The 18484-nt window shown below is 39.4% G+C and overlaps 1 protein-coding gene across 4 annotated transcripts in view; it reads right to left on the bottom strand.

Annotated features, from left to right (window-relative positions):
- The window catches only part of GRIA4 (glutamate ionotropic receptor AMPA type subunit 4), a 215708-nt gene that overhangs the window by 138568 nt on the left and 58656 nt on the right, over positions 1-18484 (bottom strand). For all 4 annotated transcript variants that reach the window (XM_009102785.4, XM_050978843.1, XM_018908441.3 and 1 more), the window contains exon 3: positions 4771-5010. In XM_009102785.4, coding sequence (XP_009101033.1) covers positions 4771-5010 — 240 coding nt within the window. The remainder of the gene's footprint in view (positions 1-4770; positions 5011-18484) is intronic.

The raw sequence follows: 18484 nt of genomic DNA, 5'->3' as shown, positions 1-18484 counted from the left end.
GGCTCACCACAACTCCTGAAATCTATCCCATGATATTACCTCTGAGACCCTTACTCTGCACTTTCCATCTATGATTCTTCCCTCCTATGTTTAGCCTTATCACATTTCACCTCCCTGAACTATCTGTTTGGCAGATCACTTTGAACCCTGAACCCTTTTTGTACCACTCATACCTTGGCCAGGCTCACAAACCCACCAAAACCTTTCTCTGTGCTGTCATGCATATTCAAAGACAAATCCCTTGCACCTCATCTGATAACTGCTCTTACATTTAAAACATGTTATTAGCAAAAATATTTGGGGTTATGGTTTCTACTTTTCAGATTGCCATGCTATAGTTAAACCTCTATTTTTTATTTTTTTCTGTGAAAAAGTCAGGCCTGAGGCAGTATAACTGGAGGTACTAAACACCAAACCTAAAACACCAAACCTAATGGTTACTGCTGAGCCAGAAGCTTTGCCAAAGCTGGAAACTGAATTAGCCTGATAAACTGATTGTAAATAAAATCCATAATCTCCCTCAAAAAAAGAGGGAAAGCTTTACATTTCCGATACCACTTTTTGTCTTCTCCAGACATCTTCTGTTCTCTTCTGAGGCTCACTTATCCTCCCCAAGTTCTCAGAGACAAAAGCCTAGGGATTGTAACCCTGTGTACTGTAGGGTTAATTCTAACAGGCCACCAGTACTTGTATAAATCATCTGCCAGGTTTAGATTGTCACACAACAGTTCCAACTTTAAAGGAGTTGCTATTAAAACACTATCCAGAAATGTGGGAAAATTAAATTTACTTCGTGCACGGTGAGCTAATTTTTCTCATCTGCAGCCATGACTGAGTTGGTTTTATGAACAGGTAATTAAAAGGAGTGGAGGGAAAGAAAAAAGCATTAGCAAGGTACATAAACAGGCTCACACATGATGCCTAGTTTCTATAGAATGTAACTATTTTACAGTCCTTGCCTCTGGGGAACCAACTGCTAGGCCAGCTGGTAGCTCCACCCTTGGTGCTCCCCACTTTATTCATGGTTAGGGACTCAAAACTTGCTGGGAAACACAGCTGAGTTCGAATGGATGCTGACATTTTGGGAAAGCAGTTTCCAGCTTGCTGGCTGCCATCCTCCCTGGTGTCCCATGTGTCCCCATGCTGCTCTACAGCCCCTCTGCCACTCTCCATCCTGGGACCTCTCAGCTCTGGGTAATCCCTGGAGTTTAACTAGCAACCTCAGCCATTCCAGCTCTCACTAAGGCTGCACATGGTGTGGAAATCTAACACTGACCTCTTGTAGTTCAATTCTTGCACTACTCAGCTCTATATTGGATATTGAAAGCGCTAGGTGAATGGTTGGACTTAACCTTAAAGGTCTTTTTCAACCTAAAGTTTTCTATGATTTTATTCTGACACAGCTTCTCATATATCACACAAACTCCTCCAGCCTTCTCTGGTTTCAGAGTCCACATTTTTCTTTCTTGTGCAAGAAAATGTTGTCACCAACTAGTGGAATCACACTACAGGCATACTTGTGCTAGGTCAAAAAACCTATGGAATTACAGATACACAGCTCCTCTTGATTATATGCCTCTTTTAAATTAAATAGCTCTCAGTCACAATAAAACAACATATATAAACTGAATGTTCTTCTGCTCTACACATTTGGTTTTTTTCACTTAATTCCCTTTAGAGATGACATCAAAGATTACCTGAGCTCTTTTCCCTGCTGGACTTCCCTTTCCTGTGAATATCTCAAGGAGGGGCATGGTTTTTGTTTCAGCCCTTTCTTATTATCTTTGCACAACTCAAATAAATGCTCTTCAGCCTCCTTTATCCTTGTCCTGTCTGTGTTCCTGGCACTTTGCTGTTAATATTAATTGTATCAGGCATCAGGTCATAATTAAAACTTTTTAAATCTGGAAGGAGGATAAGAGAAAGAGGAATGCATTGAAACAAAAGGACCCTTCAGGCTTTAGCCTTCTGTGTCACTCCTCACTTGCTGACTTTCCCCTGTTAAATAAATGAGCTGAATTTTCCTTCATCTTTCTCTTAGGTTTAATGCCTCTTGCAAAACCTGCTCTCCTTCTCCATAATTTCCTCTGCTAGATCCATTTAATTTTGTATTTTTGCCATTCTTCCTAATATCTTCATTCTGTCACAGGACAGTGACTTTCCAGACTGTGAGTTTGCCAGAACATCAGAAAGGGAGATTTAACATAATAGCTGAACCCACCACCTCATCATAGTTTGTGTGGTCCACAACTGCTACAGGGTCTAACCCCAAGTGTGGTAGGTGGGAATGACTTACAGAGATGTAGCCAAAGTACATTCCTGGCCTAAACTGAAATGTTAACATAGGCAGCATTAAAGACTGGGGTTCTGAAGGGAGCTTGGGGGCTGTCAAAGAGATGAATTGAATGATACAACAGAGAAACCTTCCTTGATAATAGGATTTAATTGTTCAACCCCCAAGAGTGAGCAGCAACTGAGTCACACCAAACAGAACCAAGAAGCAAGCAGGACAGAATGGCTCAAAAGCAGGTCTGAAAGCAGCATTCCTTTGTCCACCACTGCTGCTGAAGTGTGTTTTGTCATTCTATCTTTTGTGAAGTACTTCTGCCTTTTAAAATACTGACAGCTGCTAAATTCTGCCTTCTTCACAGATAGCTACTGTGTCAGGTTGGAATTTAGGCTTACTGCTTACCTTCCCCCATAAGAGCTTATTCATAGTTCCCACTTAAGCTGCAAAGATCAATTTGCAAGCCCAACAACAAAATGCTAAGGGGGTTCCCCCTCCTTCAATCTGCTTCAGTGGGGCTGCTCAGAGAAACAGGGAGACATCTGGCATGTAAAGGAAGGATCTCTGACAAAAATCTGGACAAGTTTAATTTCTGGCCTCACTGACAGATAATCTGTGATTTAACATTAATGAGTTTTTTTCTTTCTACAGTTATTCTGGTAGTAAGGTGATGCTTATGTTTTTTAGTAGCATACCTGAGGTCCACACTGAAATTTTGTCTTGTGCAAACCTGGTGAAAATTTGTTCAACAATTATGTATCTTTAAACTACTCCTAATACCAAAAGATACATTAAATCTTATTTTCTCTTCCATGAAACTGCATCACAAGACCTATTCAGAATTTGAGAGACTACCCAATGTAGCATCCCCTGAACCGAAGCTGGAAAATGTCACCTCTTTATCAAAGATGTGCTGATGAGTTCAGAGTGGCACAGTTCAGTGCCATAAGAATTAATTATTAACCATGCTGTTATAGACTCTGTTCTGAAGCTGTCCTTGGTGTGATATCACCTGCTTAAAAATGATGTCTCAATCTAATTAAGTGTGTGACTTTAGATGAGAAAGGTAACTGCAGGTTGTGCACTTCTTTACTTATCATTCTGTTGACTTTGTAAGACCACATCTGTAATTATGTACTTGTTTTCTTGTTACCCATAACTATATGTTGAGTAGAAATACTTTAAAATTCTGCTATATTTTTCTCTTTCCCATTATTTAATACATTCTATAATGCTTCCCAGAACTTCCTCTATGGGTCCAGCAACCATTAAAAAATATTTAGTAAAAAAACCCCAAACAATTATGAAACAATAAAAATTCCTTCATTTTCTTCTATTATTAATTTTGATTCAAATTCAGGTATTTAGGCAGCATATCAAGGTAAAAACTCACTAAAATATAGTGCTTGTATATAGGAGAAAATTAACTTCTATAGTCATAATCAAGTAATTAAACAGATTTAGTTAGGTCTATGTAATTCTCTATTTCTTCTGTAGAGTAATTATACTGGAAAGAAGCCACTTTAATTCTGGAATAGACTGTCCACATGGGGAAATATATTGAAACAGCTACAGTAAAATAATTATTTGACTACAGCGATGCTGTTCGCTCCCCCCCGAAAGCAAGGCACCAACATAAAATCTTGCCTCGTTTGCAGAAGCTCAGTGATGCTGGCTCAGTCCTCTTCCACCAACAAACACTTTGCCAGCAGAATGAACACACAACTCAGAGAACAGCTTTCACCTCTCAGTTCCTTACTGGGAGGTGACATACAGTGATGCACTTACAGTTTTGTATCACTTAAACAGTTCTGAGATGCATTGGGATGTGGAATGGAGACTGTGGGTAGAAAATACACCCTTTTCTGAAATTAATTATGTATTTTGTCAAAGTGTAGTCCATCACAGAGGTAACCCCAGCTGAAAGGAGCAGAAGATGGGCTGCAGCAGCACTCCCTCCCTCTGCCTGTGGATACCTTGTGCCTTGCAAGCATTGTCTCTGACCTCCACTACTCCGGCACAGCCTGAGGGCAGAGCCTTTCTCTGCCTTGACCTTCCAAAACTTGGAAGTCCCACAGGCTTGCTCTCATCTCAGCTTACAGCAGTGCAGATGCAGAAAAGAGGCTGCTCCTCTCTACTTTGTACTGCTGTCACTTACGAAGTGAACTGAAGAGAGAATAGAGCTGTAACATTCTGCCTATTGAACTGTATTTTTGTTTCACTACCATTGGTTTAAAGATTTTAGAATTCTAGACTTAAAGCACAGGCTTTGGCTGGTCGATTACATCCTATGTGAATCCAATACCCAATTTTTGCAGACTAAGGTGTTCTTCCTTCAGCCACACAGCCACTCAGTTAGAGCTATTTCACCTCAAAGGCCCTCTAAACTTTGGCTCCCCAAGCTCTCAATGGGACATAAAAGTTCACAGCCCTTGCCAAAGTGATTGGAACGGTGCAGATAAGAAAGCTGGGTCCCAGCTTACCTCGATCCGTGTCGTAGAGGAAAACGAAGCGGTTCCATTCGTAATGATCCAGCAAGCTCAGGAGGGCTCCCCGCAGGGACGGCCGCAGCTGCAGCACGAACTGGCTCTCGCCCTCCGTGGGGAAACTCGGCGTGATCAGGGAGATGTGCAAGGCGCTGCAGAATGAGGTCAAGGTATGTACTGATCTCTTATCATATAGTCCAAAAATGGCAAAAACTCCTCTAGAGTACTGGGAGCAAACTGAAAGAGACAAGCAAGCAAACAAAGAGAGTTTAAGTAGTGACAAAATCTGTAAACATATCCTTGCACATTCCAACATCCTCAAATTTCTAATTTGAAGATTCGCAATTCTGCCTGTACATTTACATTCAATTTTCACGTGTTTTATTCTGGAAACCAATAAATAAATAGCTAAATAACATTTTGTGACTTTCTGATCCTGTTCACAGAACACTAAAGTATCCATAGTGGTTTTACTCTAAAATAAAATGTAAAATAAATAACATGTGTTTTTGCATACCAGTGAAAAAAATCAACATATACTGTTTTAGCCACAGCTCTGCATAGTATCAGGCATTGAGCACTTCCATTACCTTGAACTGAAAAATGTTCACATTCTAAAATGTGAAAATTATCAAAAAATGTTACTGACCTTGTAAGTGAAATTTGGACATTTTGAATTGTAACAACGTAGAACCTTTGCTCCCTTTTAAACAGGAATCCCTTGTGGTACATTAAAACACTTCTAGAGACAATGAGTAAAATCTACCTCATGAATAATCTCCTTGACTTTAAGAGGGCAGTTTAAGTAAAACCTAGTAAGTCAATGTGATCTGACTTTTGCCCCAGCCCTTTTATTTCTACTCTGTGCTACCTGGAAACCAGATAACAAATGACCTAAACATATATTCTGAGTTTTGATTTGCTCTTGGACTCATTTAAGACATAGGGAGAGACTTCTATTGATTTCATCAGACTGGATAAGGACTTCACTGATCTCTGCACAGAAAAGCAAGCATATGGGTATTTTCTTGAGCATCTACTGCAATCCTATCAACTCATAAAGAGTCTAACGAAAAACATCCCATTTTTTGGAAGTACAAACCAAGTTATTAGAAACTGTGTGATCATTAATAGTGTTACCTCTCCCAGACACACAGAAAATGGAGAAAGGAACAGTCAGTTAGGGGATCATCATATTTTTTATGCTTTCCTCTCACTGTTTCCCATGCTCTCCTGTTCCAGATGCTCTCTTCTCAGAGTCCTTTCTTACATGTTGCCTAAACATGGGAAAACTTAAGGCACCCTCCCATGAGCCAGGAGTTCACAGTCATTCTGCATGTGCAGCACACTCAGGGAACAATGTACACCCTTACCAAATTCAAACCACTCCAGCTTTAATTTTTTCATATTACATTTATTGCATGAATAGCTGAAAATAAAAATTGTGCATTTTTCTCCGAAGACTTGGGTGATTTACCCAGTTCTGATGCCAGAACTAGAGTAAGTAGCTTGAGGGCAGTTTTGTGATTTTATGTTATCCTCCACTTTATGGCTCCCATCCTAATGATTTTTAAAGTCAGATTTTATATCAATAAAGCTTTTTCAAAAGCTTTCTCCCTTCAGTTCACCTTCCATAAGTTCACCTTCAATATGCACATCTCGTACAAACCTTCTTAGTATTTTCTTTGCTGAACCACACTAAACAGGTTCCCACAGACACCTCAAATGATTGGCTTGTCATTCCACTAAACATCACAGGGAGCATTGCTCTCTGCTTTCCCAGTTCCATCTCACCTGGCTTGAACACAGATGAGTGACATGTTGAGAATTTCAGTTAAAGGTTTCCTGCCTTTTTTTGGACATTATTTTCCCATCTTGACCATACAATATCTTTTCTGACATATCCTGAGATAACACTGGGCTTTTCTAAAATCTGAACCTCAGTGATGGCTGACGATCATGTTGGGATCAAAAGTCTGCTCCTTCTCCCTTCTGGGCCATTTGCAAATAATGAGTTCCTGCTTATTAGCAGAGTGTTTTCATTAGTCACTGTTATTTGTTTTCCATCATATATCCATCATATTTGTTTTCCAACATATTTCTGAACTCCTTTAAACTTATTTACTTCTCTGCTTACAGTCTTAGTCTGCTCTGCTTGATGCACTTATCTGCCTCTCCAGCAAATTCCATCATGGTACCCTGACTTTTTATCTCTGTGTCTACTGTAAAATTAGACAGTTAAGATCTTTCTACTGTAATTGTTCTTCTCCAGCCTGGTACCTCCTCTTCTACCAAAATTTGTTGCCACCTTCTGCACAGTTTCATGCTTGCCTTTTGACTCTGTCTCCATTTCCAGAAATCACTTGTCTTAAGACCATGTCTATTTCATTACATTCTCTTGGAAGATAGATCAATCCTATACTGTCTACCTTAGTAACTTCTGGTTGCATTTTATGCCATTTTCAATCTATATCCAACTTTAAAGCTTTCTTTCCATCAAAATCTCTTCTATAACTTCACTGATCATACATATTACATCTCTAGTAAGAGGCACTTGTTATTGCATCTGCCCTTCAGTAAACCAGTTCTTGAAGAACCAGGGAAGAAAGATGACACTTCTCCGTTCCCATTAGTCATCACACCTCTTTTAAGATCAACATTCTCCTTGAGTGAAAATCAATGGGAAATATCTATTAGCTTTAAATCTCCAACTAGATTTTCCTGCTTTTCTGTTACACCACCAATATAGAACAGCTTCGCTTACTTTCCTATTTCCTGTATTTTTATTAAAATATGTAAACAAACTTCTACTGTTGTTTTAGTGTTCTTTAAAAGTTTCATTTTTCAGTGGAAGCTCTAACTAAAGCTTTCATTTCTGCAGTAAATGTCCTTTATATCTCCTTTTTTTAAAAACACAATCTTTCTTATTAATAACCCTTTCCAAACACTTGTTTCTTGTATCTTCCTTCTATAATCATTCATTCAATCCCATCCTGTACATTACTTTCCTCTGCAAAGGGATTTCATCATGTTTTACAAGGATTTCTGTGAAAAAATGGCAGGCCTTCTCTATTTTTAAACACAGTTAAATTAACTCTGACAACTGAAATAATTGAACACAACCCTCATGTAAGAGGTAGTTACTTTATGTGTTTCTTGTTTAGACAAAATCCTTCCTAAGGATTAAGGATTGCTGTTGTACTTCTTTGCAGTTCTACAGGGGCACAGAGTACTTTTTCTAACTCATGGTCCTTACAGTAGGAATCCACATGATGAAAAATTCAAGAAATCAATGACAAGCTGTGAAATGGTACACTTAGTGGAGTTAAAGCTCAAATTCATTCTCAGGATGGAGAAAAAATTCAAACTTGAAATTTCATTTAATAACATAATATGACCCTGAAGTACTTATAACTTAGAGTAACAGAAAAATAATTCTTCATGTTCAAAGCAAACTATCCTTGCCCCAGTCTAAATCCGAATATGATAAAACGTTATCTGAATACCATTAAAGTCCTGAAATAGCCAATCCAAGAAAACTTGTGCTAGTATACTTGAGATCAAGACTGGAAAATAACTGAAGAGTGTCCTTCTTTGCTCCTTGATAAGAAAAAATGCTAAGATGAGGGTTATGAGACTTTTTTCTTACTCAGTACAAAACCCACAGAGAGGAAAAATGCCTGTGACGCTTTGGAGTTGAAGCTTCAACATATGCAGAGATGCTGCAACACTCCTGAATCAATTTTACAGTAATCAGCAGCGACCACAAAATCAGCAAAGCCGTGAGTATTTGCATTCCAACTCACCGCTGTTCTCAGAAAATGTCTCCCAGCAAACACGACTACCTGAATTTGACAATTCTTTTTCCAGTTCTCTTACACTTCTGAAGGCATTTTAGGTTTTAAAAATTAACTAAATTATGCTTGGTAAAACAGTCGCATACTAGCATTCTAAGAAATTTTTTTTCAAGACTTTTTCCCCCATAAATACAAAGCAGTGACAAATACACTTTTATGAGCATACTTTGAAAAATACTGAACAATAATTTGTCTTCAAAACAGATAGCTCTTCATAGCTGACAACTTACTATCTGTATTACACATACCATTCTCTCCTGCAGATTTTGCAATGCCACTGGCCTCACCAAAGATGAGATGAATGTGGAAGTCAAACTCATGGAATCACAGCACGGTTTGGGTTGAAAGAGACATTACTGATCATTTAGTTCCAATATTCCCTGTCATGGGCACCTGCCACTAGATCAGGTTGCTTAGGGCCCTATTCCTCCTGGTCTTGAACATCTCCAGGGATGGGGAGCCCAAAAACTCTTTGGGAAAACTTTTCCAGCAGCTCACCACTGTCACAGTGAAGAATTTCTTCCTACCATCTAATCTAAACCAACCCTCTTAAAGTCTAATGCCATTGCCCCCTGTCCTGTCACTATGTGCCCTTGTAAACAGACTGTCTCCATCTATCTTGTAGGCTCCCTTCAGGTACTGGAAGGTTGCAATTATGCCTCCCTGGAGCCTTCTCTTCTTCAGACTGAAACCCGGTTCTCTCAGTCTGTCTTTACAGGAATGGTGCACCAGCCCTGGGAACAAGTGTCCCACCTCTGGACTGGCTCCAACTGGCTCCTTGTTGTGCTGGGGATCTCAGAGCTGATGCAGCCCTGCAGGTGGGGTCTGAGCAGAGCAGAGGGGCAGAATCCTCACCCTGGCCCTGCTGCCCACCATTGGATGCAGCCCAGGACACTTTTGGCTTTCTGGGCTGTGAGCACACATTTCTGAGACATGCTGGGCTTCTCATCCACCAACACCTCCAAGCTTTCCCCCAGGGCTAGTCTTGATCCTTTCTCCACCCAGCCTATTCCCCTTGGAACAGACTCCAGAGAAAACACTGCATTGCACCTTAAATCACCAAGATAGCACTATTGCAGTAGCTGTAATATGAATTAGATGTGTTCTATTCTAGCTGATTGTACTACATGATAGCACAATCACTTTAAAAGAATGGGCGCCTCACAGGATCTTCACTTAAGAAATGACATCATAATGCCAAAATGGCAAAAAACTTCATATACTGAAGGGTTTACTGAGACACATGGAAAAGTCACATGAGCTTCTTTCTCTGTAAAGAAAATACTTTCCAAAGATCCTGCTATAGCTCTAAAGACAAGTCCCTCACTTAAAACACAAATCTTATCTTGAAAAACAAAAATCAAAAAATTCCAACAACTTATTTTTCCCAAGTTATGCCCATATAGTTTAAATCCTCTAGACAATATATTTACAAAGAGTAAGTAGGGTACAGCTGGTCTGCCAACAATGTTAGTTTTGCTCAGCAGCAAACAGGCACCAGGTATAGGAACTATGTATGTAGGAACCTGGAAGACCTGCAGCCTAACACTAAAGTAATATGATAGAACCTTCATCAGTCATGACTCACTGACCCTGAGTGTCCCAGGACACAGGTTCTGGAATGAGCATTAGAAAATGCTTTCCCCTACATTTTCAGCTCTTGAGTGGGAAGCCCTTGCATGGTTAGCTATTACAGATATGTTGACAGACACACTGATCTGTCATAAAAACACAAAGTGTGGAACCTCAAAAATTGAAAGACTCAAGACTAATTTACATTGTGGAAGCTTTCAGATATGAGGACAGTCTTTCATTGCTGTCTCTTGCCTTCCTCCTATGCTTTGGACATCCAAACAGGGCTTAGGGATAGCGATTGGTCCATGAAAACTTGTGTCTGACTCTCCTTCCTCCTCAGGCTGTTCCCCTAATCCAGCACTCGATCTCCCCAGGAGATACTGTCCTTTGCAAATTTCTCCAGCACAGCCCTTTGCCATGGGCTGCACATCTTCAAGAATGCTGCATTGTAGGTACTCTCCAAGAATTGTCCCCCAAGGCCACAATTCCTGTCAGAAAACCTGCTCCAGCATGGGCTCCTCTCTCTCCACTGGGCCACAGCTCCTGCCAGGAGCCAGCTCCAATGTGGACTCTCCACGGGCTGCAGCTTCATTCAGGGCACTTCCACCCGCTGGCATGGGATCCTCCACAGGCTGCAGGTGGATCTCTGCATCCCCATGGATCTCCGTAGGCTGCAGGGGCACAGCTGCCTCACCATGGTCTGTGTGCCATGGGCTGTGGAGGAATCTCAGCTCTGGCACCTGGAGCACCTCCTGCCCCTCCTTCTGCACTGACCTGGGGCTCTGCAGGGCTGCTCCTCTCACATTCCTCCAACATATTCTCACTCCACTCTCCCTGCTCCTATGCAGTGTTTTTCAACCTTTACTGAATGTGTTATCACAGAGGTACCACAGCATCACTGACAAGCTCAGCTGGCTGAAAACTCTGACATAGGAGTGGCCCCTGGCATCTTCTTGCAGATGCTGTCCCTCCATTCCCCTCCCCCCAGCCAAAGAAGGGCAGGCACTGATCTCTGCTCTGTGGTGCCCAGTGACAGAACCTGATGGAATGGTCTGAAGTTGTGTCAGAAAAGGTCTAGGATGGGTCTTAGAAAAAAGGTTGGTTGGGCTCTGGAACAGGCTCCCCAGGGAAGTGGTCATGGCCTAAGAAGAGTTCAAGGAGCACTTGGACAATGTTCTCAGGCACATGGTGTGACTCTTGAGGACGGTCCTGTGCAGAGCCAGGAGGTGGACTTGATTATCTTTGAGGGTCACTTCCTATGTAGTTTATTCTATGCTTCTTTGATCTGGCAAACTCCAGAGAGCAGCACATTTACAAAGCGTCTTTAGGGAGTCATGTTTCCTTGTGCCACCATAATAGCACATGAAAGCTTTCATTTGAGGTGTGCCTGCAATGCCATCTTCATGTCCATGTCTTCATGGGTCACAGTCATACACAATGTTTTGTTCAGCTGCTGTGCACCTGCCAGCACTGATGTAAAAAATACTGTGCTAATTTTTCTGACCTGAAGAACTCCTTGCAAGAGGAACAGCCTACCCATATGGAGATGCAAGCTCTACATGTGAGATTAAGTACAGAAGGGAGAATCATTTAATCTAAATATGAATCACCTCCTCAGGTCAAATGATTTATAAACTTATGTTTGTAAGAACTGGGACACTGGAGATGATATTAAGCAGTATTTCTAAAATAGCTTTGAGATTGTTGTTTCCTGTTAAAATGTCCAATGATCCTTCTGCTAATTTTGCACAGATCAAACCAACAGTCTCTTTCTCCACTCTACTCTCTGATCCACCTCCTTCTGATCACTCCATTGACCTCCACCTCTTGGAAGAGGACACAGGGCTAGTTAGAGCTCTGGAACTAAAAGACAAATTATCTAAATTCATCCCTCTGTAGTTTTACCTTGCACCCAAATCCAGGACAGATTTGAAACCCTTATGCTCTTCCTCAGTTGGGTTTGAGACTGCTGATTTAATACTAAATTATGCTCTTGCATTAAGAAAAATTCCCAACACTGAGACAAACCTAATGATCTGAACTAAATCACTGATATAAGATGACAGAGAGGATTATAAAAAAGAAAGGAGTGTTACGTAAAGGGGTAGATAAAAAACATTATAGATGTATTAGGACCATTTTACTGCTATCTTAAAAATTGTCTGGAGTAGAATAGGATACCTCTAAATACAGTTATCCAAAATAAGACAACAGGGAAACAAAGGGTTTTAATAAATTATATAGTTAATACATCCAACAACATCCAACAAAACCCTCATGTTCTATTTATAGACCCTGCACCCTCTAAATCACCATCTACCTTTGTCCTTTGATCACAAACTCCTTCAAGCAAATTAATTATCTTGCATTTAGGAGGCATATATCACATGTCAGGTAGCAACATATCTGAAGTGTTATAACCAGAAATAATATCACAGCATTTAACCAAATAACAATAATATTTGGTTAAATAATATCACACTTTGACAAAAACCAGCTTATTGCTCTAAAATTTAACACCGTGTTAGTGGTTGAGGTGAACAAAAAGAGACTAAATTATGATCTTTCCAGCTTTAAAAAAAACCAAAAAACCAAACAAAAACCCCAATGAATCACAAGTATTGCTCTCTTCAGTGTTTATTCCTCTCAAACATTTGTCCTCCTATAATAAGACATTGCATAATGAGAAGTCTGACATGCTGGGTACTGAATCTCTGAAACTAAATTCATTCCCTGGAGCAAGTCACTTTGCATTCTCATGTCTCAGTTTTCAAGGTTTAAACTGTCTGTTCTATGGAGGACAATTAGCACTTGACAGGAAGGCCAGTCTCCTATTAGATATCTGTAAAAAGTTTAGCACAATGCTCCATCTGCCTCAATGTGGCTTCTGAGTGCTACCCCAATGTGTGTGAATGTTGTACCTAGTGGGCCTGTCTCTTGCAGTTCCACAGTAAATTCTGAAACCTTAAAACTACATAAGCCTTTGTCCTAAATCTCATTGTGTTTGGCTGTATGCATAAGATGAAGCACTTCCTAAAAACTGTGCAGGAGTTTTTAACTGGAGTTCAACACCAGATCAACCAAACACAGAAAATTCATGAGTGTTTTCTACTCACAGCAGTGGATTCCTTCTAGTACTCTCTTCTAAGCAACTTACCAGCTCATTTAAAAATACTCTCCTAAGTACAATGAAAGCCTTGGTTTAATGTGGTAGATCAAATGGTAATTTGGGAAATGCAATTCTGTTTGTTCAGCTGCAGATGTCAGAACGTATTGCAAAACAAGATACAAACTTACATTTTTTAATTAATTGCCACATTACCAGAAATCATTTTTGTGAATTGTCTCTAAAAGACTATTTCTGCTCAAAGACAATTCCTGAAACAATATCAGAAAGTGATAGAGCATTTCTTGCCTGTTGAATGGAAAATGGAATTGAATGAGCTTAAATAACATGCACAGTATTTTCTTCTTTTAAAATAAATTTAAACTCTGTAATGTAGTTTGTTGTGTAAAATGTCTTATACCAGATCCCTAAGCTATAGAAATTTAACTTTAAAAGGTTATCCTGAGAGATGCCCAATAAAAGACCATTGAGACCAGGCAAGACTGGCTTGTAAGTCCAACTGCTGAACTCTTCTCCATGCTTCAGATGGAGGCAAGATTTTCCCTCCACAAATTAATACATTGAATAAAGTTTCCTCCAAGCCAATTGCAGAAGCTGTGAAACAAGCATGTGTGTCTTTGTATGTATTGGGGCACATGGAGAGTGGAGGAGTCTGTCTCACCTGGTTCTTACCACCCAAAAGTGAGTTTAATTTCTGGGGCTTTTTATTTTCTGTCTCTAAAATAGAAAAAAAATTATATTCCAAAGATAGATCTTAAAATGGGTGATAAATTGTATGCACCAATTTATCCACCAGAGGTATCTTCCTCTTTTTAACTGCAAAGTTAAATGACACAATTTGGATAGATAGATTAAAAACTGTTCACACAATGTCACTTTAGGAAAAATACCTCTGTATTTTTAATTCCTTTTCCATCCCTAGATTCAACGTGATTTGGAGCTGCCCTTCTCTGAGGCTCATCTCATATGACTGACACAGATCCCTTGCAGCCAGGGACTACAGGTATTTCTCACACAGAGATGATGTATCTCTATTTTCCCTAAAATGCTCATAACTCTCATTTCTTGATAATGAACACAAAGTAGCTTGGCCATTTATAAATTTCTGAGAGCGAAACTGCTTTAATCTTTAAATACCTCCATCTGAAAACTTGGGCAACACTAAAGTATTTTACTTTCATTCATATATAATTCCACAAAATTTAAATCCAATTGAACGTTTTTTACAGAACAAGAAAAAAATTTCCACTGGGTTCATTTACAAAATTTCCTTTTCCTCTGTGCCTTGGCTAATTTCTTTGATAGAAAGCCCCTCATGAATTTCACAATTGCTGAACACTAACAAACCTTTTCTCATTTTTAAAAGCCCTTTACAGCTCTACAATAAATCCTCCAGTCTTTGTGCCTTTGTCCTCCTGTCCTGTGCACTCCATGGATCTGATATTTATAGCTGCCTGGCAATGCACACACACGTGCGTATCCCTAACTCTGCCAAAACTTCCTTTTTGAAAGCTCCCCCATAGAGAATCCACATGCAGCATTTACCTTTCATAGTCACATGAATGAGAATCCACATTGGTACAGAAGTTCTTTTTTGGCTGTTTTTAAAAGCTGATAAAAATACCAGTAACATGTGAGAGTTCCAGGCTTTTCAGAACTACAGAAGTTTTTTAAAAAGTTTAACGGGGTAGGAAGTTCCTGTGGCACAGGCAGGTTTTCTCAAGGACAAATTCTCTACAGCCATCTTTTAATTTTTTTTTTCTGCTTCGGGATAAAAGCTTAGAGAGGCATAACAGATTGCATGGAAATTAGATTGGACGACAGTGAAAAACTGGTTTATGGAATCAATCGTAAAATTCCCAGTAGCTTAACTGAGGTGAACATTTCACCTCTGATACTCCTGGTGGTGAGAGATCTTCTTGCAAAATCCTATCACCTTTTCAGTTTGCCAGCAGAGGGAAAACTCATCCTCATTAAATGAATATCTAGAGAAATCATGTTTGATAACTTATCTAGATTCCCTGTGTGATTAAACATTTTTTTCTTCTCTGATTAAACATTTTCTCTCTTTCTTGGATTGATTCATTTTCTTCAAGACATATTACTTCTTTCAGTTCAAATTTGAACTTCATCCCAACATTTCTTTGTAGAGAAAACAAATTACTTTGCAGCTTATTTTTCCCCCCAAATTTAATATTTTATAAAACCTTGCCCCATATCCTATTTTAATGAAATGGAGCAAAGAAAAATACAAATTTTGTTTTAAAAAGTAATCTTTTGATGGTCCTCTTCTCTACAATGCTAGCTTTTTATTTTTAATTATAATTTATCTTGAAAAGGTAAAAAAAAATCATATTTTAAAAGAAATTTTTCTTTCCAGAAGAAAAAGAGCTGAAAAAACATATCAGTTTAATCAGTGTTAAATAGGAGGGTAGCTTATGAAGCATGCAGTTAATTACATAAAAATAGCTTTTTATTCATAGCTATGCAATCACAGGTTTTTCTTACACATAAGAAATATTTGCAATTTGCAGAAAAAAATAGCTACAATTTTTTTCTTCATTTTGGAGAAATGAATGTTAATTCTGAAGTACACCTGCCAGCAAAAGTGCTATTGACAGGAATTAAGTGTATTTCATTTGAGATGTGAGGTGAAGACATACAACTTGGCTCTTAAACTAAATTGTTTTGATGAAGCCTTTAGCATAATTTGTAACTCAAATAGTATGCTCAGGTCTGGGTCCGTCATTACAGACTACAGGAAAGACATTGAGGGGCTGGAGCGTGTCCAGGGAAGGGCAACGGAGCTGGGGAAGGGTCTGGAGCACAAGTCCTGTGAGCAGCAGCTGAGGGAGCTGGGGGTGCTCAGCCTGGAGACAAGGAGGCTCAGGGGGGACCACATCACTTTTTGCAACTGCCTGACAGGAGGGTGCAGCCAGGTGGGGGTCAGCCTCTTCTGCCAAGTAATAAGTGCCAGGGACAAGAGGAAATGGAAAGTTGTGCCGGGGAGGTTTAGATTGGAGATTAGAAAAATTTCTTCACTAAAAAGAGGGTCAAGCATTGGAACAGGCTGCCCACAACATGGTTAAATCACCATATCTTGAAAGTGTTCATAAAAGATGCAGATGTGGCACTTTTGGGACATGTTTTAGTGGTGAACATGGCATGTAATGTTTACATCTGGACTCAACGATCTTAGATGTCTTTTTCCAACCCATATGATTCTATAAATCCATTAAACAAGGGGCATGGGGGGGGGAAGGACTCCAGTGTTATCCATCATCTTCTAATGAGAGCACATGCCAGAGCATCCTACATCATAGCCTGCATTTCCTCTTGAAAGCACGTTTTCCTAATGTACTGGTTTTCATATCTCTTCCGAGAAGGTTAGACTTCTGGTCTTAGGGGTCTTTCCCAGCTTTAAGGATTCTGTGATTTTGTAACTCACATTTTGAACCAATGTTGCTTCTTTATGTCAAATGTTTTGTTAAGATTTTACTGAACTGAAAAAAAAAATCAGCGCTGCTTTAATGTGAGGAAGCTCAAGTACAGCATTTTTTAAAGTATTGGGGAAGCTTGGTACAACACTTCCATGTGACTTTAAAAGGGGACTGGACGTTTAACTGCTCCCTCTGGCTTAGGAAATATCTCCCCAGATCACTGAAAAATTTGGCAAAGGAAGATATAGAAGGCAGGTAATCATGAAAGATGTAACTAACTTGGTCCAGCATGAGGATTTATTCCAGAATATTTTCATTCAAACTGGACCAAAGATGTTATTTTTTTGTCTGGTTTGTAGTTTTATATTAAGAAATTAAGTCTGTCCTTAGTGGAGTGATGTCATTTGATCCATCACTAGAACTCTATTGCTTTTTGTTGATGAGTCTGTTTCTCAAATTCTTATCCTTCCACCTTAATCTTCCAGCTACTGCAGTTTGTCTCCTGAAGTGCAATGATCTCTGTCCAGTCCAGGCTTTTGAATGCGTTGGCCCAGATGGGGCTGAGGTTCTACTTTCTCTCCTCAGTAACTGATTTCACATCATCAGGAGTTCCCTCACTAGCAACTTAAATCATTGCTGACTTTGACTCATGCTATTGTGCAAAGATATAATCTTAAATAATTTCTCTCACTTTGCTGTTTACTATTTATAATGAGTGAAGCCATGGATTCCTTTTGGCCTCGATAAGATTAACAACCATTCATCACATGATGTTGATTAATAACATTAAATAAAACACTGCTTCCTTGGCCACTCTCAGATCTGAGTATCTTTTAAAGATCCAGAAAATGTGGGTTTTAATTTCTGAAAACAATTTTCATGTTAAGAGGATAAGTGTGATGAAAATATTACCTGTTTTTTTTTTCCACAGTTTCTCATGGGTTAATAACCACTAGTATCTAATTTCACATACTTTAACTTGAAAAAAAAGCATTTTCAGTAATTTTTTAGTCCCCATAACCAGGATTTACATTACAAAAGTTTCTGAATGCTCTTGAAAAAAATTTTTTTTTGTTTTTCTCTTACTTCCTCTCTCTTGATGGTAGGAAGCACCACTTGAAACCAGTGTTACTGTTGGATAAATGGAACGTGCTATCTCATCATGACACTACATACAACTTGATCAGAGAGACAGAACTTCAGAGGATCTAGGAAAACTCTACTGCTGCCTTCTGCAGCCCGTGACCAGGTATTGGCAGGACAGCAGCTGTTGACAAAGTGCACAAGGCTCTTCTGAAGCTATTCCCCAGTCAAGGAGGATCTTCTGAGCTCTCCTTTCAGGGATGAAGATATATCAAGTGCCAATTGCTTATTAGCCCACCCACATTTGAGGACCTTTTACTTACAGTGGGTAAGGGATTTCCAGGATCCCATGAGTTTTATTCTGTGATGGTGCAAGCGTGCTCTGAAGAGTAAGTAAATCTTAAAAACAATGCGAAATTTGCTTTACCATGTACATCTAAAATGCACTTCAGGATTATTTGGATTGTTTCTTCTTCCACATGAGGATTGGTAATGATGGCTTTTTCAGAAGTCAGGTGCTTCCAACAGCCCAGAATTACTTCATAAATGGTACTATCTTTCTGTTTTCACTGCTTTGCCTTGCCTTGATCTAATGAACTGCCTTAATGGTACCTGGAATGATAGAGAAG

Source organism: Serinus canaria, chromosome 1 (assembly GCF_022539315.1).
Source record: "Serinus canaria isolate serCan28SL12 chromosome 1, serCan2020, whole genome shotgun sequence".
NCBI classification, from domain to species: domain Eukaryota; kingdom Metazoa; phylum Chordata; class Aves; order Passeriformes; family Fringillidae; genus Serinus; species Serinus canaria.
Note: the sequence above shows the minus strand (reverse complement) of the source record. Positions and strands in the feature narration are given on the sequence as shown.